Source organism: Somniosus microcephalus, chromosome 12, assembly GCF_052327205.1.
Source record: "Somniosus microcephalus isolate GS21.2 chromosome 12, FLI_Smic_1.0, whole genome shotgun sequence".
Taxonomy (NCBI): Eukaryota; Metazoa; Chordata; class Chondrichthyes; order Squaliformes; family Somniosidae; genus Somniosus; species Somniosus microcephalus.
In genome coordinates, this window is record NC_140998.1 from 221800824 (window position 1) to 221823647 (window position 22824).

Here is a 22824-nt window from a genome sequence, read left to right on the forward strand (position 1 = left end):
GAGGAGGCTGTTGTTGATGGGGTGTGATGAAGAGGGGTGGGAGGAGGCTGGTGTTGATGGAGTGAGATGAAGAGGGGTGGGAGGAGGCTGGTGTTGATGGGGTGAAATGAAGTGGGGTGGGAGGAGGCTGGTGTTGATGGGGTGAGATGAAGAGGGGAGTGAGGAGGCTGGTGTTGATGGGGTGAGATGAAGAGGGGAGGGAGGAGGCTAGTGTTGATGGGGTGAGATGAAGAGGGGTGGGAGGAGGCTGGTGTTGATGGGGGTGAGCTGAAGATGGGTGGGAGGAGGCTGGTGTTGATGGGGTGAGATGAAGAGGGGTGGGAGGAGGCTGCTGTTGATGGGGTGAGATGAAAAGGGGTGGGAGGAGGCTGGTGTTGATGGGGTGAGATGAAGAGGGGTGGGAGGAGGCTGGTGTTGATGGGGTGAGATGAAGAGGGGTGGGAGGAGGCTGGTGTTGATGGGCTGAGATGAAGAGGGGTGGGAGGAGGCTGGTGTAAATGGGGTGAGATGAAGAGGGGTGGGAGGAGGCTGGTGTTGACGGGGTGAGATGAAGAGGGGCGGGAGGAGGCTGGTGTTGATGGGGTGAGATGAAGAGGGGTGGGAGGAGGCTGGTGCTGATGGGGTGAGATGAAGAGGGTGGGAGGAGGCTGGTGTTGATGGGGTGTGATGAAGAGGGGTGGGAGGAGGCTGGTGTTGATGGGGTGAGATGAAGAGGGGCTGGAGGAGGCTGGTGTTGATGGGGTGAGATGAAGAGGGGTGGGAGGAGGCTGGTGTTGATGAGGTGAGATGAAGAGGGGTGGGAGGAGGCTGGTGTTGATGGGGTGAGATGAAGAGGGGTGGGAGGAGGCTGGTGTTGATGGGGTGAGATGAAGAGGGTTGGGAGGAGGCTGGTGTTGACGGGGTGAGATGAAGAGGGGTGGGAGGAGGCTGGTGTTGACGGGGTGAGATGAAGAGGGGTGAGAGGAGGCTGGTGTTGATGGGGTGAGATGAAGAGGGGTGGGAGGAGGCTGGTGTTGATGGGGTGAGATGAAGAGGGGTGGGAGGAGGCTGGTGTTGATGGAGTGAGATGAAGAGGGGTGGGAGGAGGCTGGTGTTGATGGGGTGAGATGAAGAGGGGTGGGAGGAGGCTGGTGTTGATGTGGTGAGATGAAGAGAGGTGGGAGGAGGCTGGTGTTGATGGGGTGAGATGAAGAGGGGTGGCAGGAGGCTGGTGTTGATGGGGTGAGATGAAGAGGGGTGGGAGGAGGCTGGTGTTGATGGGGTGAGATGAAGAGGGGAGGGAGGAGGTTGGTGTTTATGGGGTGAGATGAAGTGGGGTGGGAGGAGGCTGGTGGTGATGGGGTGAGATGAAGAGGGGTGGGAGGAGGCTGGTGTTGATGGGGTGAGATGAAGAGGGGTGGGAGGAGGCTGGTGTTGACAGGGTGAGATGAAGTGGGGTGGGAGGAGGCTGGTGTTGACGGGGTGAGATGAAGAGTGGTGGGAGGAGGCTGGTGTTGATGAGGTGAGATGAAGAGGGGTGGGAGGAGGCTGGTGTTGATGGGGTGAGATGAAGAGGGGTGGGAGGAGGCTGGTGTTGATGGGATGAGATGAAGAGGGGTGGGAGGAGGCTGGTGTTGACGGGTTGATATGAAGAGGGGTGGGAGGAGGCTGGTGTTGATGGGGTGAGATGAAGAGGGGTGGGAGGAGGCTGGTGTTGATGGGGTGAGATGAAGAGGGGAGTGAGGAGGCTGGTGTTGATGGGGTGAGATGAAGAGGGGAGGGAGGAGGCTAGTGTTGATGGGGTGAGATGAAGAGGGGTGGGAGGAGGCTGTTGTTGATGGGGTGTGATGAAGAGGGGTGGGAGGAGGCTGGTGTTGATGGAGTGAGATGAAGAGGGGTGGGAGGAGGCTGGTGTTGATGGGGTGAAATGAAGTGGGGTGGGAGGAGGCTGGTGTTGATGGGGTGAGATGAAGAGGGGAGTGAGGAGGCTGGTGTTGATGGGGTGAGATGAAGAGGGGAGGGAGGAGGCTAGTGTTGATGGGGTGAGATGAAGAGGGGTGGGATGAGGCTGGTGTTGATGGGGGTGAGCTGAAGATGGGTGGGAGGAGGCTGGTGTTGATGGGGTGAGATGAAGAGGGGTGGGAGGAGGCTGCTGTTGATGGGGTGAGATGAAAAGGGGTGGGAGGAGGCTGGTGTTGATGGGGTGAGATGAAGAGGGGTGGGAGGAGGCTGGTGTTGATGGGGTGAGATGAAGAGGGGTGGGAGGAGGCTGGTGTTGATGGGCTGAGATGAAGAGGGGTGGGAGGAGGCTGGTGTAAATGGGGTGAGATGAAGAGGGGTGGGAGGAGGCTGGTGTTGACGGGGTGAGATGAAGAGGGGCGGGAGGAGGCTGGTGTTGATGGGGTGAGATGAAGAGGGGTGGGAGGAGGCTGGTGCTGATGGGGTGAGATGAAGAGGGTGGGAGGAGGCTGGTGTTGATGGGGTGTGATGAAGAGGGGTGGGAGGAGGCTGGTGTTGATGGGGTGAGATGAAGAGGGGCTGGAGGAGGCTGGTGTTGATGGGGTGAGATGAAGAGGGGTGGGAGGAGGCTGGTGTTGATGAGGTGAGATGAAGACGGGTGGGAGGAGGCTGGTGTTGATGGGGTGAGATGAAGAGGGGTGGGAGGAGGCTGGTGTTGATGGGGTGAGATGAAGAGGGTTGGGAGGAGGCTGGTGTTGACGGGGTGAGATGAAGAGGGGTGGGAGGAGGCTGGTGTTGACGGGGTGAGATGAAGAGGGGTGAGAGGAGGCTGGTGTTGATGGGGTGAGATGAAGAGGGGTGGGAGGAGGCTGGTGTTGATGGGGTGAGATGAAGAGGGGTGGGAGGAGGCTGGTGTTGATGGGGTGAGATGAAGAGGGGTGGGAGGAGGCTGGTGTTGATGGGGTGAGATGAAGAGGGGTGGGAGGAGGCTGGTGTCGACAGGGTGAGATGAAGAGGGGTGGGAGGAGGCTGGTGTTGATGGGGTGAGATGAAGAGGGGTGGGAGGAGACTGGTGTTGACGGGGTGAGATGAAGAGGGGTGGGAGGAGGCTGGTGTTGACAGGGTGAGATGAAGAGGGGTGGGAGGAGTCTGGTGTTGATGGGGTGAGATGAAGAGGGGTGGGAGGAGGCTGGTGTTGATAGGGTGAGATGAAGAGGGGTGGGAGGAGGCTGGTGTTGATGGGGTGAGATGAAGAGGGGTGGGAGGAGGCTGGTGTTGATGGGGTGAGATGAAGAGGGGTGGGAGGAGGCTGGTGTTGATGTGGTGAGATGAAGAGAGGTGCGAGGAGGCTGGTGTTGATGGGGTGAGATGAAGAGGGGAGGGAGGAGGCTGGTGTTGATGGGGTGAGATGAAGAGGGGTGGGAGGAGGCTGGTGTTGATGGGTGAGATGAAGAGGGGAGGGAGGAGGTTGGTGTTTATGGGGTGAGATGAAGTGGGGTGGGAGGAGGCTGGTGGTGATGGGGTGAGATGAAGAGGGGTGGGAGGAGGCTGGTGTTGATGGGGTGAGATGAAGAGGGGTGGGAGGAGGCTGGTGTTGACAGGGTGAGATGAAGTGGGGTGGGAGGAGGCTGGTGTTGACGGGGTGAGATGAAGAGGGGTGGGAGGAGGCTGGTGTTGATGAGGTGAGATGAAGAGGGGTGGGAGGAGGCTGGTGTTGATGTGGTGAGATGAAGAGGGGTGGGAGGAGGCTGGTGTTGATGGGATGAGATGAAGAGGGGTGGGAGGAGGCTGGTGTTGACGGGTTGAGATGAAGAGGGGTGGGAGGAGGCTGGTGTTGATGGGGTGAGATGAAGAGGGGTGGGAGGAGGCTGTTGTTGATGGGGTGTGATGAAGAGGGGTGGGAGGAGGCTGGTGTTGATGGAGTGAGATGAAGAGGGGTGGGAGGAGGCTGGTGTGGATGGGGTGAGATGAAGAGTGGTGGGAGGAGGCTGGTGTTGACGGGGTGAGATGAAGAGGGGTGGGAGGAGGCTGGTATTGATGGGGTGAGATGAAGAGGGGTGGGAGGAGGCTGGTGTTGATGGGGTGAAATGAAGAGGGGTGGGAGGAGGCTGGTGTTGATGGGGTGAGATGAAGAGGGGAGTGAGGAGGCTGGTGTTGATGGGGTGAGATGAAGAGGGGAGGGAGGAGGCTAGTTTTGATGGGGTGAGATGAAGAGGGGTGGGAGGAGGCTGTTGTTGATGGGGTGAGATGAAGAGGGGTGGGAGGAGGCTGGTGTTGACGGGGTGAGATGAAGAGGGGTGGGATGAGGCTGGTGTTGGGGTGAGATGAAGAGGGGTGGGAGGAGACTGGTGTTGATGGGGTGAGATGAAGAGGTGTGTGAGGAGGCTGGTGTTGATGTGATGAGATGAAGAGGGGTGGGAGGAGGCTGGTGTTGGGGTGAGATGAAGAGGGGTGGGAGGAGACTGGTGTTGATGGGATGAGATGAAGAGGGGTGGGAGGAGGCTGGTGTTGATGTGGTGAGATGAAGAGGGGTGGGAGAACGCTGGTGTTGATGGGGTGAGATGTAGAGGGGTGGGAGGAGGCTGGTGTTGATGGGGTGAGATGAAGAGGGGTGGGAGGAGGCTAGTGTTGACGGGGTGAGATGAAGAGGGGTGGGAGGAGACTGGTGTTGACGGGGTGAGATGGAGAGGGGTGGGAGGTGGCTGGTGTTGATGGGGTGAGATGAAGAGGGGTGGGAGGAGACTGGTATTGATGGGGTGAGATGAAGAGTGGTGGGAGGAGGCTGGTGTTGACGGGGTGAGATGAAGAGGGGTGGGAGGAGGCTGGTGTTGATGGGGTGAGATGAAGAGGGGTGGGAGGAGGCTGGTGTTGATGGGGTGAGATGAAGAGGGGTGGGAGGAGGCTGGTGTTGATGGGGTGAGATGAAGAGGGGTGGGAGGAGGCTGGTGTTGATGGGGTGAGATGAAGAGGGGTGGGAGGTGGCTGGTGTTGATGGGGTGAGATGAAGAGGGGTGGGAGGAGGCTGGTGTTGATGGGGTGAGATGAAGAGGGGTGGGAGGAGGCTGGTGTTGATGGGGTGAGATGAAGAGGGGTGTGAGGAGACTGGTGTTGAGCACCGACCCCAGCACGGATCTGTGGGGCTGAATGGCCTGTTTCTGGGCTGTACATCGGATTTAATATTTCCATACACACGGCACTCAGTTGTAAACATCCGCGAATTCCACCTCTCGGCCTCGCTCTTATTCTGTGGCCGGCCTCAGCTCCAGCTACGAGACTGACCCGTGCCCCCTTTCGCTCTGGCAGGTGACGGTGAACAGCGAGGCGGACTTTGCTGTGTATAAGTGCACCGCGAGAAACGAGCTGGGGGCAGTGACCAGGACCATTTCGGTTAAAGAGGCAGGTAGGTCACAATTCACTTGGAGTACTGTGACAGACAGACTCGCGTTTCTCCAACGCCTTTCACCACCTCAGGACGTCCCAAAGCGCTTCACCGCCAATGAAGGACTTTTTTTGAAGTGTGGTCACTGTTGTAATGTAGGAAACGCGGCAGCCAATTTGCACACAGCAAGCTCCCACAAACAGCACTCTGATAATGGCCAGATCATCGGTTTTTAGTGATGTTGGTTGAGGGATAAATATTGGCCCCAGGACACTGGGGAGAACTCACCCCTGCTCTTCTTCCGATAGTGGCTGTAGGATCTTTTACACCCTGCTGAGAGAGCAGAGGGGGCGTCGGTTTAACGTCTCATCCAAAAGACAGCCTCTCTGACAGTGCGGCGCTCCCTCAGTACTGCACCTCCGACAGTGCAGCGCTCCCTCAATATTGCCCCTCTGACAGTACGGCGCTCCCTCAGTGCAGCCCCTCCGACAGTGCGGCGCTCCCTCAGTACTGCCCCTCCGACAGTGCGGCGCTCCCTCAGTACTGCCCCTCCGACAGTGCGGCGCTCCCTCAGTACTGCCCCTCCGACAGTGCGGCGCTCCCTCAGTACTGCACCTCCGACAGTGCAGCGCTCCCTCAATATTGCCCCTCTGACAGTACGGCGCTCCCTCAGTGCAGCCCCTCCGACAGTGCGGCGCTCCCTCAGTACTGCCCCTCCGACAGTGCAGCGCTCCCTCAGTACTGCCCCTCCGACAGTAAGGCGCTCCCTCAGTATTGCCCCTCCGATTGTGCGGCGCTCCCTCTGTACTGCCCCTCCGACAGTGCGGCGCTCCCTCAGTACTGCACCTCCGACAGTGCAGCGCTCCCTCAATATTGCCCCTCCGACAGTGCGGCGCTCCCTCAGTGCAGCCCCTCCGACAGTGCGGCGCTCCCTCAGTACTGCCCCTCCGACAGTGCAGCGCTCCCTCAGTACTGCCCCTCCGACAGTAAGGCGCTCCCTCAGTATTGCCCCTCCGATTGTGCGGCGCTCCCTCTGTACTGCCCCTCCGACAGTGCGGCGCTCCCTCAGTACTGCCCCTCCAACAGTGCGGCGCTCCCTCAGTACTGCCCCTCCGACAGTGCGGCGCTCCCTCAGTACTGCCTCTCCGACAGTGCGGCGCTCCCTCAGTACTGCCTCTCCGACAGTGCGGCGCTCCCTCAGTACTGCCCCTCCGACAGTGCGGCGCTCCCTCAGTATTGTCCCTCTGACAGTGCGGCGCTCCCTCAGTACTGCCCCTCCGACAGTGCGGCGCTCCCTCAGTACTGCCCCTCCGACAGTGCGGCGCTCCCTCAGTACTGCCCCTCCGACAGTGCGGCGCTCCCTCAGTACTGCCCCTCCGACAGTGCGGCGCTCCCTCAGTACTGCCCCTCCGACAGTGCGGCGCTCCCTCAGTACTGCCCCTCCGACAGTGCGGCGCTCCCTCAGTACTGCCCCTCCGACAGCGTGGCGCTCCCTCAGTACTGCCCCTCCGACAGTGCGGCTCTCCCTCAGTACTGCCCCTCCGACAGTGCGGCGCTCCCTCAGTACTGCCCCTCCGACAGTGCGGCGCTCCCGCAGTACTGCCCCTCCGACAGTGCGGCGCTCCCTCAGTACTGCCCCTCCGACAGTGCGGCGCTCCCTCAGTGCAGCCCCTCCGACAGTGCGGCGCTCCCTCAGTACTGCCCCTCCGACAGTGCGGCGCTCCCTCAGTACTGCCCCTCCGACAGTAAGGCACTCCCTCAGTACTGCCCCTCCGACAGTGTGGCTGCCTCAGTATTTTGTGGTTCAGTCTCTGGTGTTTTGGCTCGAACCCACAACCCGCTGACTCTGAGGCGAGAGAGAGAGAGAGGGCTCTACCCTGTGAGCCACTGCTGACAGCTGGAGTATTATCAGGAGATGTCACTGCCCTGCTTGGGGTTGGCTCCATGATGGTGAGAGCTGCTCGCTAAAGGGACACCTTCAATCCACTCCTCTGTCTTTGCAGAGACTCCGACAGCTCCATGGAACTTGACAGCAGAACCGCACTCCACCACTGTCAGAGTACTGGTGGGCAAGCCTACAAACGATGGAGGAATCCCCGTCCTGGGCTATCAGCTGGAGTGGAGGGACACTAAAGCAACCGAATGGACGAGCGAGGCAACAGAATTGGGTAACAAGAATCAACATGCCCATCTTCTGGGCACAGTTCTGGTCTCCGTACCTTAGGAAGGATATACTTGCCTTAGGTGCAACGAAGGTTCACTAGATTGATTCCTGGGATGAGATGGTTGTCCTATGAGGAGAGATTGGGTGTAGCTGGGTGGGCGTGTGTGCTGTGAGGAGGATGCCGAGAAACTCCAGTATGATTTGGACAGGTTGGGTGATTGGGCAGATGCAGTATAATGTGGATAAATGCGAGGTTATCCACTTTGGTGGCAAAAACAGGAAGGCAGATTATTATCTGAACGGCAATAGATTGGGAGAAGGGGAAGGAGGCTGGTGTTGATGGGGTGAGATGAAGAGAGTTGGGAGGAGGCTGGTGTTGATGGGGTGAGATGAAGAGAGGTGGGAGGAGGCTGGTGTTGATGGGGTGAGATGAAGAGGGGTTGGAGTGGCTGGAGGAGGTTACAGAGATAGGGAGGGTTGTAAGGGGCTGGAGGAGGTTACAGAGATAGGGAGTGTTGTAGGGGCTGGAGGAGGTTACAGTGATAGGGAGGGTTGTAGGGGCTGGAGGAGGTTACAGAGATAGGGAGGGTTGTAGGGTGCTGAAGGAGGTTACAGAGTTAGGGAGTTTTGTAGGGGCTGGAGGAGGTTACAGAGACAGGGAGGGTTGTAGGGGGCTGGACGAGGTTACAGAGATAGGGATGGTTGTAGGGGGCTGGAGGAGGTTACAGAGATAGGGAGGGTTGAAGTTGGCTGGAGGAGGTTACAGAGATAGGGAGGGTTGTAGGGGGCTGGAGGAGGTTACAGAGATAGGGAGGGTTGTAGGTGGCTGGAGGAGGTTACAGAGGTAGGGAGGGTTGTAGGGGGCTGGAGGAGGTTACAGAGATAGGGTGGGTTGTAGGGGGCTGGAGGAGGTTACAGAGATAGGGAGGGTTGTAGGTGGCTGGAGGAGGTTACAGAGATAGGGAGGGTTGTAGGGGCTAGAGGAGGTTACAGAGATAGGGAGGGGTGTAGGGGCTGGAGGTGGTTACAGAGATAGGGAGGGCTGTAGGGGGCTGGAGGAGGTTACAGAGATAGGGAGGGTTGTAGGTGGCTGGAGGAGGTTACAGAGATAGGGAGGGTTGTAGGGGCTAGAGGAGGTTACAGAGATAGGGAGGGGTGTAGGGGCTGGAGGTGGTTACAGAGATAGGGAGGGTTGTAGGGGCTAGAGGAGGTTACAGAGATAGGGAGGGGTGTAGGGGCTGGAGGAGGTTACAGAGATAGGGAGGGTTGTACGGGCTGGAGGAGGTTACAGAGATAGGGAGGGTTGTAGGGGGCTGGACGAGGTTACAGAGATAGGGATGGTTGTAGGGGGCTGGAGGAGGTTACAGAGATAGGGAGGGTTGTAGGGGCTGGAGGAGGTTACAGAGTTAGGGAGTTTTGTAGGGGCTGGAGGTGGTTACAGAGATAGGGAGGGTTGTAGGGGCTGGAGGAGTTTACAGAGATAGGGAGAGTTGTAGGGGGCTGGAGGAGGTTACAGAGATAGGGAGGGTTGTAGGGGCTGGAGGAGGTTACAGAGATAGGGAGAGTTGTAGGGGGCTGGAGGAGGTTACAGACATAGGGAGGGTTGTCGGGGCTGGAGGAGGTTACAGAGATAGGGAGTGTTGTAGGGGCTGGAGGAGGTTACAGAGATAGGGAGAGTTGTAGGGGGCTGGAGGAGGTTACAGAGATAGGGAGGGGTGTAGGGGCTGGAGGTGGTTACTGAGATAGGGAGGGTTGTAGGGGCTGGAGGTGGTTACAGAGATAGGGAGGGTTGTAGGTGGCTGGAGGAGGTTACAGAGATAGGGAGGGGTGTAGGTGGCTGGAGGAGGTTACAGAGATGGGGTGTTGTAGGGGCTGGAGGAGGTTACAGAGATAGGGAGGGTTGTAGGGGGCTGGAGGAGGTTACAGAGACAGGGGGGCGAGGAGGCCATGGAGGGATTTGAAAACTGGGGTAAGAATTTTAAAATCGAGGCATTGCCGAACCGGGAGCCAATGTAGGTCAGCAAGCAATAGAAGATTATGTTGATGTGGTGAGATGAAGAGGGGCGGGAGGGGACTTGTGTGGAGCACAAACACCGTCACGGAGCAGATGGGCCCAATGTCCTGTTTCTGTGCTGTTCCTCCTATGTAACTGTTAATCTTGCCCATTTCCCTGGTTAGAGGAAGTTGGCTGTCCCACACAGAATGGGCCACACTGGCCTCTGACTGTGTGGCAGGTTTAGCGACTGAATAGGGGGAATGTTAGCCTAGGGGGAAAAAATTCTTTGTTTGCGCCTCCTGTTAGCGCCCTAATGGGGCGCAAAGCAACTAGCGCCCGGGCGCGGCGATGTTTGCGCTGCTCGTGAAATTGACCAGACATTTTGCAGCGGCGCTAAACACTACAGCCACGATCTCCTGCGCCGGCAGATCGCGATGTCAGTCGAGCGTGCAACAGCCCGGACCAGATATTGAGTGGCGCCCCCTGCCTTACCGCCTGCCGCTAGCAACGACAGGTTGAGGGGAGCGTTTCCCAGTCAGGAAGGGACTGGGGGAGCGCTATTTAAAGGCGACCGCTTCCTGCCTTTTTTTGTTGGCGACATTTTTGCACCACGCATTCTGAGAGAGGGAGAGAGAGAGACTTCTGGAGAGATTCAACGCTGTGTGAAAGAATTTTGGGTTCTGAGCAGCACTTTGCAGGTTCATTTTGATTTGCCCTTCCTGGCATCGATTTAGAAGAGACTGTGGGGGCTGCACTCTGAGCTCTTTCCCTGGGCCTCTCCATTGTTCTTTCCAGCAGGTTTGATGTACAGGTCTCTCCAGGCCGAGATTCAAGGCTGCAATGAGCAGGATGTGGATGGAGAGCAAGATCGACCCTCCCCTTTAAGAACTGGCCGGCGCCAGTGTGTCTGTGTTCCATTGCTGACTGACATCACATGAGCTTCGCCAGCGCTCTGAGGTAGCGCCTCGCTCCTCGGCATTAGCGCCTTAAGAGAGGTGTGTAGCGCCTGATTCAGTGCTCTAATCACCTCCAGGGGCGATAGAGGCCAAGTTTGCAGTCAGAGGCGATAATTTTTTTTTTGAATCAAGTGCGGGCGATAACTCTGGGGGGCCACCCGCTCACCTCTCGCCTCTTTCTCCAGGTACTTGGCAGCTCAGCGGTCTGGAGCCCTACACCTTATACCACTTCCGCGCCGCCGCCTTCAACGGGAAAGGTCTTGGAAATTACTCCGCCCCTGTTAGCGCCTGGACTCTCTCGATCCGTGAGTAATCTCTGCCCTCCGCACCTGCCGCGGGGGGCGGGGCGGGCGGGGGGTGGGTGGGGCTGCTGAGTGACTCAGGCAATGTCTCAAAAAAAGGGTTAAACCCAAAATGGGAAAGGGCGCGTCCCGTGACAGCTAACCCCTGACCCCTATTTTTTTTCCGCAGCGAGTTGTTGTGATCTGGAACGCGCTGCCTGAAAGGGCGGTGGAAGCAGATTCAAGAGTAACTTTCAAAAGGGGAATTGGAGAAATACTTGTAAAGGGAAAAATTCACAGGGCTGTGGGGAAAGAGCGAGGGGGGAGTGGGACTAATTGGAGAGCTCGTTCAAAGAGCCGGCACAGGCACGATGGGCCGAATGGCCTCCTTTCTGTGCTGTGTCGTTCGATGTTGGAGGATATCGGCAGGATAGAATTCTATCGCGGGATGGGTGAGCGTCTCTCTGAGGTGCTGTTGTTCTCGGATCAGAGTTAACTGTTGTGATTGCATTGATATCTAACTATTCTGTTAAAACTCTCTCCTGCATGTCTCATCACCATCTTACAAACCATCCAACCATTCCATCATCATGCGGCTTTTCATTTGACTGACGACGTCTCCCGCCCCGTCCCACAGGAGGTAAATTATTCGTTGCGTTCTTGAAGGCGGGTTTCTCGATGTCCTTTCACCTGTCGCGCAAAAAGCTTCGCGCATCGCTGCCGCGCCTTTCCCCGCCTCGGGACATCCCGACGCGACTCACAGCCCAATGAAGACCTCTTTTTTTTTCCTGAAGGGCGGTCGCTGCTGTACTGTCGGAAATGCGGCCGCCAGTTTGCGCACAGCAAGCTCCCACCCAGCAGCAATGAGATATCGAGCGAGCACGCCGTACACGGCAAGATCGGGATCCGTGGCCGATTCTGGGCCCCGGCACACTTTAGGAAGGATGTCACGGCCTCGGAGAGGGCGCGAAGGAGATTGGCCAGAATGGTCCCAGGGATGAGGGACTTCAGTGATGTGGAGGGACTGGAGAAGCTGGGGTTGTTCTCCTTAGAGCAGAGAAGGTTAAGGGGAGATTGACCAGAATGGTCGCAGGGATGAGGGACTTCAGTGATGTGGAGAGACTGGAGAAGCTGGGGTTGTTCTCCTTAGAGCAGAGAAGGCTAAGGGGAGATTTAATGGAGGCGTTCAAAATCATGAAGGGTTTTGATGGAGTAAATAAGGAGAAACTGTTTCCAGTGACAGGAGGGTCGGTAACCAGAGGACACAGATTGAAGATAATCGGTAAAAGAACCAGAGGGGGAGATGAGGAGAATTGTTTTTACGCAGCGAGTTGTTGTGATCTGAAACACGCTGCCTGAAAGGGCGGTGGAAGCAGATTCAATAGTGACTTTCAAAAGGGGAATTGGAGAAATACTTGAAGGGGAGAAATTCACAGGGCTGTGGGGAAAGAGCGGGGGAGTGGGGCTAATTGGAGACCTCGTTCAAAGAGCCGGCACAGGCACGATGGGCCAAATGGCCTCCTTCTGTGCTGCTTGATTCTAAGGGGTCTGGTCATTTTAAGTTGGTCCTACAGCAGTCTACTGGGACATGTAAAATCACAAGGAAATTCAGAAACCAGCCGTGATGTGACAGAATGATTCATGTGTAAGTGTTCTAACTGCAATCTTTGTATACTTTCTACGCCCCATCAGTGTCAGCCAATGAGTTGGAGGCAGGGTGGGACTTATGGCAGGACTCCCAGCAAATGGAGTCTATTTAATCAGAGCACTATGGCAAACAGTTTAGAGAATCTATTTAAACTGCACTGCAGCAAACAGTCTACAGAATCTATTTAAACTGCACTGCAGCAAACATTTTAGAGAATCTATTTAAACTGCACTGCAGCAAACAGTCTACAGAATCTATTTAAACTGCACTGCAGCAAACAGTCTACAGAGTCTATTTAAACTGCACTGCAGCAAACAGTCTACAGAATCTATTTAAACTGCACTGCAGCAAACAGTCTACAGAATCTATTTAAACTGCACTACAGCAAACAGTCTACAGAATCTATTTAAACTGCACTGCAGCAAACAGTCTACAGAATCTATTTAAACTGCACTGCAGCAAACAGTCTACAGAATCTATTTAGACAGAGTATGAACTATAGGAAACAGAACCCCTGGCCGAAACTACAGCAAAGCCTACTGATAAAAGCAGGATTATTTCTCCAGCAAAATGCAATGAGTGGGGGATAGTTGCATCACACAAATTCTGCGCCTCAAATCCATCGCACTCACTGACAGCTGTGCGGTCTCCAGGCGGGACGGATGGGAGAAGGAACCAATCATCTCCGTTCTGGCTGGGAATAGTGGGGTCATTATACGCAGCCCGAGTTATATCGAGCTCGACGCAGAGTGATCGGGGGTTAGTTTAACATGATCCCGCACGGCGGGGTTGGAGGGGGGGTAGTTGTCTGATGGGATGGGATCGATCTCCTGTTTTGACACACAGCCCCACTTTAACCCTGCACTGCCCTCAATGCAGAGGGAAATCGGGCTGGGTGCAAAAACGGGTGAGCAAATCCCGATCCCATCGACGCCCTGTCGGGCGCGGGTAAGGTTAGAATGACCCCCCCTTCCCCCATCATTCCACCGTCCATTCACAATTCATCCTCATCTTCTGCCCCACGCCCACAAAGCGGGGACGAGGAACTGGAATAAGACAGAAACCAAGAGCGACCAACTTCTCCTGGGAGCAGAGCAGGCTAAGAGGAGATTTAATAGAGGCGTTCAAAATCATGAGGGGTTTCGATGGAGTAAATAAGGAGAAACTGTTTCCAGTGGCAGGAGGGTCGGTAACCAGAGGACACAGATTGAAGATAATCGGTAAAAGAACCAGAGGGGGAGATGAGGAGAATTGTTTTTACGCAGCGAGTTGTTGTGATCTGGAACGCGCTGCCTGAAAGGGCGGTGGAAGCAGATTCAATAGTAACTTTCAAAAGGGGAATTGGAGAAATACTTGAAGGGGAAAAATTCACAGGGCTGTGGGGAAAGAGCAGGGGGGAGTGGGACTAATTGGAGAGCTCGCTCAAAGAGCCGGCGCAGAACTGAGGGAGTGCCGCACTGTCGGAGGGGCAGTACTGAGGGAGCGCCGCACTGAGGGAGCGCCGCACTGTTGGAGGGGCAGTACTGAGGGAGCGCCGCACTGTCGGAGGGGCGGTACTGAGGGAGCGCCGCACTGTCGGAAGGGCAGTACTGAGGGAGCGCCGCACTGTCGGAGGGGCAATACTGAGGGAGCGCCGCACTGCCGGAGGGGCAGTACTGAGGGAGCGCCGCACTGTCGGAGGGGCAGTACTGAGGGAGCGCTGCACTGTCGGAGGGGCCGTCTTTCGGATGAGACGTTAAACCGAGGCCCCGTCTGCCCTCTCAGGTGGATGTAAAAGATCCCACGGCCACTATCGGAAGAAGAGCAGGGGAATTCTCGCCGGTGTCCTGGGGCTAATATTTATCCCTCAACCAACATCACTAAAAACAGATGATCCGGTCATTATCACATTGCTGTCTGTGGGAGCTTGCTGTGCGCAAATTGTCTGCCGCGTTTCCCACATTACAACAGTGAGCGCACTTCGACAAAAGCACTTCATTGGCTGTGAAGCGCTCTGGGACGTCGGGTGTTCCTGAAAGGCGCCAGAGAAATGCGAGTCTTTGTCTCTTTCTATTACTATTCGATGATTCTGGGACTCTATGAAGAAGGGAGAATATAATTGACGTAATAAAACTCACTACGCACTTTGTTTGAGTATAAAGCAAGGCTTTACTCAACTTGTTTCAGGACATGGAGGTCTAGTTGTACTTCACTAGTTCCTTGTCTTACAAAATGTCCCTGTCAAGCTGGGGCCGACGCCCGAGTATTTATACTCCTTGGACGGCGCCACCAGCTGGCCGTCCAGTGTTATTTCACGAGTAGTTTCTTGATGAATGATGAGATTTTTAACAGTAATATTGTCATTTCCTCTGCAGGGGAACCAGACAGTCCCAAGGTGTTTGTAAAGAACGAAAGCGAAGGCAATTCTTTCCGGATATATTTCGACGATTTGGAGACGGGGGGCAGCCCAGTCCTGCAACACAACATCCAATACAAAGAGGTTAGCCCCGAGACGTCCCGCACCCGTAAAGACACACACACAAGTGTGAACCGTTCACATCAACTCCTCAATATCAGGACGACCGAACTAATTGGGTTGGATTTTCATCGGGCCGTGGAGTCGGGATTGGAGGCGTGTGGGGGTTTAAAATCCCAAAATCGGGGGGGGTCCCGCCCGGTCCCGCCCCCATCCCGCCCCCAACCCGCCTCCATGCCAGTTTCAAAGGAGGCGGGTACCCGACCCGCACTGGGACCCGCCTCCCCGAGGTAGTTAACAGGCAGTTTTTAGCCTAATCCCTGTTTACATTGTTGAAATGTGGGATTCCCGACGGCCCCAAACCACGCCAAGTTAGCGAGGCGGGCCGTCGGGATGAAGGGCTTGGAGGAGTTGAGATGTCCAGTTAGTGATGGGTGCATGAGTGCAGAGGTAAGTGTGTTTGGTCTGTGTAAAGTGTTTAAAGAAGTTCTACTAACCTTTACTTACCTTTACAGCCTTCCTTCCTTCAGGTCTCGGGAGTCCCTCATCTCACCGGCACAGAAAGCAGAATGGCTGCCAGCTGTCAAAATCTGCAGCATTCAGCTTTCTGTTCTGGAGAGATCTCTAAATCATCCTGAGAGGAAGGAATTAACTTGGAGTACAGATTGTCAGTGTTTGACAGCTTCAAACAGCTGTCAAACACTGATATTTCATCTGTCAAAAGGTCTTGACAGATGAAATGTCAGTCTGTGACGTCACCTGTTGCCGGGTGGCCCTTAATTGGCCTGCTGAGCCCGCTGGGCGGGGCCCAACAAGGTCAATCAGGGGAAAATCGCGTGGGTTGGCTAGAACTCAACGGAGGCGGGACTACAACCCCGAAAGTTGCAGCCCCGCCTCCTACCCGACTCCTCAATGAAAATCCAGCCCATTGTCTTTGGTCCCCGCCGCAGACTCCAAGCCCCTCCCTGGCCACTGTCTCAGGCGGAACCCGAGTGCTCGCAACCTTGGTGTCCTATTTCACCCCGGCGTGTGGGCCTTCATTGCAAGAGGATTTGAGTACAGGAGCAAGGGTGTCTTACTACAGTTATACAGGGCCTTGGTGAGACCACACCTGGAGTACTGTGTACAGTTTTGGTCTCCTGACCTAAGACAGGATATACTTGCCATAGAGGGAGTGCAGCGAAGGTTCACCAGACTGATTCCTGGGATAGCAGGACTGTCGTATGAGGAGAGATTGGGTCAACTAGGCCTGTATTCACTAGAGTTTAGAAGAATGAGAGGGGATCTCATTGAAACCTATAAAATTCTGACCGGGCTAGACAGACTGGATGAAGGGAGGATGTTTCCCCTGGCTGGGGGTTCTAGAACGAGGGGTCACAGTCTCAGGATACGGGGTAGGACATTTAGGACTGAGATGAGGAGAAATTTCTTCACTCAGAGGGTGGTGAACCTGTGGAATTCTCTACCACAGAAGGCTGTGGAGGCCAAGTCACTGAATATATTTAAGAAGGAGATAGATAGATTTCTAGACACAAAAGGCATCAAGGGGTATGGGGAGAGAGCGGGAATATGGTATTGGGATAGAGGATCAGCCTTGATCTTATTGAATGGCGGAGCAGGCTCGAGGGGCTGAATGACTGACTCCTACTCCTATGTCTTATGTTCTTATATCTTATGTAACATATGACAGGCTTTGGGACGATTTACTGTGTTAGAAGTGCTCTATTAATGCAAGTTGAGACTAGAGCGCAGAGGGAGCTTTACTCTGTATCAAACCTGTGCTGTACCTGCCCTGGGAGTGTTTGATGGGACAGTGTAGAGGGAGCTTTACTCTGTATCAAACCTGTGCTGTACCTGCCCTGGGAGTGTTTCATGGGACAGTGTAGAGGGAGCTTTACTCTGTATGTAGCCCGTGCTGTACCTGCCCTGGGAGTGTTTGATGGGACAGTGTAGAGGGAGCTTTACTCTGTATCTAACCCCGTGCTGTACCTGCCCTGGGAGTGTTTGATGGGACAGTGTAGAGGGACTTTTACTCTGTATCTAACCCGTGCTGCACCTGCCCTGGGAGTGTTTGATGGGACAGTACAGAGGGAGCTTTACTCTGTATCAAACCTGTGCTGTACCTGCCCTGGGAGTGTTTGATGGGACAGTGTAGAGGGAGCTTTACTCTGTATCAAACCTGTGCTGTACCTGCCCTGGGAGTGTTTCATGGGACAGTGTAGAGGGAGCTTTACTCTGTATGTAGCCCGTGCTGTACCTGCCCTGGGAGTGTTTGATGGGACAGTGTAGAGGGAGCTTTACTCTGTATCTAACCCCGTGCTGTACCTGCCCTGGGAGTGTTTGATGGGACAGTGTAGAGGGAGTTTTACTCTGTATCTAACCCGTGCTGTACCTGCCCTGGGAGTGTTTGATGGGACAGTGTAGAGGGAGCTTTACTCTGTATCTAACCCGTGCTGTACCTGCCCTGGGAGTGTTTGATGGGACAGTGTAGAGGGAGCTTTACTCTGTATCTAACCCGTGCTGTACCTGTCCTGGGAGTGTTTGATGGGACAGTGTAGAGGGAGCTTTACTCTGTATCTAACCCGTGCTGTACCTGCCCTGGGAGTGTTTGATGGGACAGTGTAGAGGGAGCTTTACTTTGTATCTAACCCGTGCTGTACCTGCCCTGGGAGTGTTTGATGGGGACAGTGTAGAGGGAGCTTTACTCTGTATCAAACCTGTGCTGTACCTGCCCTGGGAGTGTGTGATGGGAGAGTGCAGAGGGAGCTTTACTCTGTATAAAACCCGTGCTGTACCTGCCCCGGGAGCGTTTGATGTGACAGTGTAGAGGGAGCTTTACTCTGTATCTAACCAGTGCTGTACCTGTCCTGGGAGTGTTTGATGGGACAGTGCAGAGGGAGCTTTACTCTGTATCTAACCCCGTGCTGTACCTGCCCTGGGAGTGTTTGACGCGACAGTGTAGAGGGAGCTTTACTCTGTATCTAACCCCATGCTCTACCTGCCGTGGGAGTGTTTGATGGGATAGTGTAGAGGGAGCTTTACTCTGTATCTAACCCGTGCTGTACCTGCCCTGGGAGTGTTTGATGCGACAGTGCAGAGGGAGCTTTACTCTGTATCTAACCCGTGCTGTACTTGCCCCGGAATTGTTTGATGGGACAGTGTAGAGGGAGCTTTACTCTGTATCTAACCCGTGCTGTACTTGCCCCGGGATTGTTTGATGGGACAGTGTAGAGGGAGCTTTACTCTGTATCTAACCCGTGCTGTACCTGCCCTGGGAGTGTTTGATGGGACAATGTAGAGGGAACTTTACTCTGTATCTAATCTGTGCTGTACCTGCCCTGGGAGTGTTTGATGGGGACAGTGTAGAGGGAGCTTTACCCTGTATCTAACCCGTGCTGTAGCTGCCCTGGGAGTGTTTGATGGGACAGTGTAGAGGGAGCTTTACTCTGTATCTAACCCGTGCTGTACCTGCCCTGGGAGTGTTTGATGGGACACTGTAGAGGGAGATTTACTCTGTATCTAACCCGTGCTGTACCTGCCCTGGGAGTGTTTGATGGGACAGTGTAGAGGGAGCTTTACTCTGTATCTAACCCGTGCTGTACCTGTCCTGGGAGTGTTTGATGGGACAATGTAGAGGGAGCTTTACTCTGTATCTAACCTGTGCTGTACCTGCCCTGGGAGTTTTTAATGGGGACAGTGTAGAGGGAGCTTTACTCTGTATCTAACCCGTGCTGTACCTGCCCCGGGAGTGTTTGATGGGACATTGCAGAGGGAGCTTTACTCTGTATCTAACCTGTGCTGTACCTGCCCTGGGAGTGTTTGATGGGACAGTGTAGGGGGAGCTTTACTCTGTATCTAACCCGTGCTGTACCTGCCCTGGGAGTGTTTGATGGGACAGTGTAGAGGGAGCTTTACTCTGTATCTAACCCGTGCTGTACCTGCCATGGGAGTGTTTGACGGGACAGTGTAGAGGGAGCTTTACTCTGTATCTAACCCGTGCTGTACCAGCCCTGGGAGTGTTTGATGGGACAGTTTAGAGGGAACTTTACTCTGTATCTAACCCGTGCTGTACCTGCCCTGGGAGTGTTTGATGGGACAGTGTAGTTTATGATGTCAAAGAATGTCTACCTTGAATGTTTAAGTACCCTCTTGTTCTCCACAGGAACAGGGTAAGCAGTGGTTCAAAGACAGTGTGAATGGTACAAATTCGTACTTGCTGCAGGATCTGAAATGGTCCACCAAATACCTGGTCCAGGTGGAAGCACAGAACATGATTAATCTGTCCCAGCCTGCATTCTTCAATTTCAGTACTCCGCAGAAACCTTCTACCCCAGCCGGTGAGTCATAGAAACATAGAAACATAGAAGATAGGAGCAGGAGTAGGCCATTCGGCCCCTCGAGCCTGCTCCGCCATTCAATGTGATCATGGCTAATCATCCAAATTCAGTACCCGGTCCCTGCTTTCTCCCCATACCCCTTGATCCCTTTAGCCTTAAGAAATATATCCAACTCCTTCTTGAATATATTTAATGAATTGGCCTCTACTGCCTTCTGTGGTAGAGAATTCCACAGGTTCACCACTCTCTGGGTGAAGAAATTCCTCCTCATCTCAGTCCTAAATGGCTTACCCCTTATCCTTAGACTGTGACCCCTGGTTCTGGAGTCGATGAATAAACCCAAACGATATAACATTGTCAGCCCTGAATCTATGTTCCTATAAGAATATAAGAAATAGGAACAGGAGTCGGCCATTCAGCCCTTCGAGCCTGCTCTGCCATTCAATGTGATCATGGCTGATCATCGACCTCGACTCCACTTTCCCGCCCGATCCCCATATTCCTTAATTCCTGTAGATCCCAAAAATCTCTCGATCTCAGCCTTGAATAGACTCAACGACTGAGCCTCCACAGCCCTCTGGGGGAGAGAATTCCAAAGATTCACCGCCCTCTGAGTGAAGAAATTCCTCCTCATCTCAGTCCTCAATGGCCGAGCCCTTATCCTGAGACTGTGACCCCTGGTTCTAGACTCCCCAGCCAGGGAGAAACAGCCTCTCAGCATCTACCCTGTCAATCCCCCTCAGAATCTTATATGTTTCAATGAGATCACTTCTCATTCTTCTAAACTCCGAGAGTATCGGCCAATCTACTCAACCTCTCCTCATAGGACAATCCCCCCATCCCAGGAATCAATCTGGTGAACCTTCGTTGCACCGCCTCCAAGGCAAGTATATCCTTCCTTAGGTAAGGAGACCAGACCTGCGCACAGTACTCCAGGTGTGGTCTCACCAAGGCCCTGTATAATTGTAGCAAGACTTCCTTACTCCAGTACTCCAGGTGTGGTCTCACCAAGGCCCTGTATAATTGTAGCAAGACTTCCTTACTCCCGTACTCCAGGTGTGGTCTCACCAAGGCCCTGTACAATTGTAGCAAGACTTCCTTACTCCAGTACTCCAGGTGTGGTCTCACCAAGGCCCTGTACAATTGTAGCAAGACTTCCTTACTCCCGTACTCCAGGTGTGGTCTCACCAAGGCCCTGTACAATTGTAGCAAGACTTCCTCAGTATTATACTCCAACACCCTCGCAATAAAGGCTATGATCCCATGTTCCTATGATCCTCTTCACTGAGAAGGTTGTGAATCTTTGGAATTCTCTGCCCCAGAGGGCTGTGGAGGCTCAGTTGTCGAGTATATTCAAGGCGGAGATCGATAGATTTTTGGACTCTTGGGGAATCGAGGGATATGGGGATCGGGCGGGAAAGTGGAGTTGAGGTCGATGATCAGCCGTGATCTCATTGAATGGCGGAGCAGGCTCGAGGGGCCGAATGGCCAACTCCTGCTCCTAATTCTTGTGTTCGCATGATCCTATGTTCCCACGTTCCTATGATCCTATGTTTCGATGATCTCATGTTCCCATGTTCTTATTTCCTATGATCCCATGTTCCCATGATCCCATGATCCTATGTTCCCATGTTCCCATGATCCTATGTTCCCATGATCCTGTTCCCATGATCCTATGTTCCTATGTTCCCATATTCCCATGATCCTATGTTCCCATCTTCCCATGTTCCCATGATCCCATGTCCCTCTGTTCCCATGATCCCACGTTCCCATGTTCCCATGACCTATGTTCCCATGAATCTATGTTCCCATGATCCTATATTCCCATGGACCTATGATCCTATGTTCCCATGTTCCCATGTTCCCATGTTCCCATGATCCTATGTTCCCATGTTCCCATGATCCTATGCTCCATGTTCCCATGATCCTATGTTCCAATGATCCCATGTTCCCATGATCCTATGCTCCTATGATCCTATGTTCCCATGTTCCCATGATCCTAAGTTCCTATGATCCCATGATCCCAACTTCCTGTTTTCCTTATGATCCCATGACTCTATAATTAACACTGTGGTGAATTTGTGCTGGCTCGATCTTGGAATCTGTGATTCCGGCCGGGACGTCCGGTACTTGGGGCCTCTAACTCTGTCCGTCTGATTTTCAGTGGGTGCGGCAGTCGGAGATAAAGCCAAGGTGGGCACAGGCGGGATAATCGGCATCATCATGCTGATCTTCCTGGTGCTCCTGGTGGCGGTGGACGTCACCTGTTACTACACCAACAAGTGCGGAATCCTCATGTGCATCGCGGCCAACGTCCTGGGCAGGCAGGATCCCGAGGCTAAAAGTCTGGACCAGGACACGGGGGTTACCGCGATGAGGTAAGTCAAGAAAAAGGCTTCCCCACCTGGGATTTCTGAGAGGGCGCGAAAGACACCAACACAGCCAGGCTGGTGTCAACTATGGCTCAGTGAGTCTAACGCTCCCTCCTCTCCCTCTCTCGCCTCTGAGTCTGAACATTGAGGGTTCGAGTCCCCACCACAGAGACTCAAGCCCCAAAATCCAGGCCGACACTCCCAGTGCCAGTACTGAGGGAGCGCTGCACTGTTGGAGGGGCAGTACTGAGGGAGCGCCGCACTGTCGGAGGGGCAGTACTGAGGGAGCGCCACACTGTCGAAGGGGCAGTACTGAGGGAGCGCCGCACTGTCGGAGGGGCAGTACTGAGGGAGCGCCGCACTGTCGGAGGGGCAGTACTGAGGGAGCGCCACACTGTCGGAGGGGCAGTAGTGAGGGAGCGCTGGACTGTCGGAGGGGCAGTACTGAGGGAGTGCCGCACTGTCAGAGGGTCAGTACTGAGGGAGCGCCGCACTGTCGGAGGGGCAGTACTGAGGGTGTGCCGCACTGTCGGAGGGTCAGTACTGAGGGAGCACCGCACTGTCGGAGGGGCAATACTGAGGGAGCACTGCACTGTCAGAGGGGCAGTACTGAGGGAGTGCCGCACTGTCGGAGGGGCAGTACTGAGGGAGCGCCATACTGTCGGAGGGGCAGTACTGAGGGAGTGCCGCACTGTCGGAGGGGCAGTACTGAGGGAGCGCTGGACTGTCGGAGGGGCAGTACTGAGGGAGCGCTGCACTGTCGGAGGGGCAGTACTGAGGGAGCGCTGCACTGTCGGAGGGGCAGTACTGAGGGAGGGGCCGTCTTTCGGATGAGATGTTAAACCGAGGCCCCGTCTACCCTCTCGGGTGGATGTAAAAGATCCCACGGCCACTATTGGAAGAAGAGCAGGGGGGAGATCTCCCCGGTGTCCTGGGGCCAATATTTATCCCTCAACCAACATCGCTAAAAACAGATGATCTGGGTCATTATCACATCGCTGTTTGTGGGAGCTTGCTGTGCGCAAATTGGCTGCCGCCTTTCCGACATTACAACAGTGACCACACTTCAAAACAAAGTACTTCATTGGCTGTGAAGCGCTTTGGGACGTCCTGAGGTGGGGAAAGGGGCTGGAAATACCTCGTACAATAAAAAATCACTTTGTGCGGAATCTGTCGACAGGTTCGAGGAGAAGTAAACTTGGGCTCGTCGGGCGGAGGGTTGTGGTGCATTCATGTTCAGCTTTAACCAGCTGCGACTCTCCCTGTTCCTTTCCTATGTTAAAGGAAAGAGATTAAAG

General features: G+C 54.6%; 1 protein-coding gene across 1 annotated transcript in view; it reads left to right on the top strand.

Moving 5' to 3' along the window:
* LOC147110165 (neural cell adhesion molecule 1-like) overlaps positions 1-22824 on the top strand; it is a 73763-nt gene that overhangs the window by 44748 nt on the left and 6191 nt on the right. The window contains exons 7-12 of the mRNA XM_086004100.1: positions 5242-5338; positions 7321-7485; positions 10619-10738; positions 14717-14841; positions 18980-19154; positions 21319-21532. Of these exons, the coding sequence (XP_085860226.1) occupies positions 5242-5338; positions 7321-7485; positions 10619-10738; positions 14717-14841; positions 18980-19154; positions 21319-21532 (896 nt within the window). The remainder of the gene's footprint in view (positions 1-5241; positions 5339-7320; positions 7486-10618; positions 10739-14716; positions 14842-18979; positions 19155-21318; positions 21533-22824) is intronic.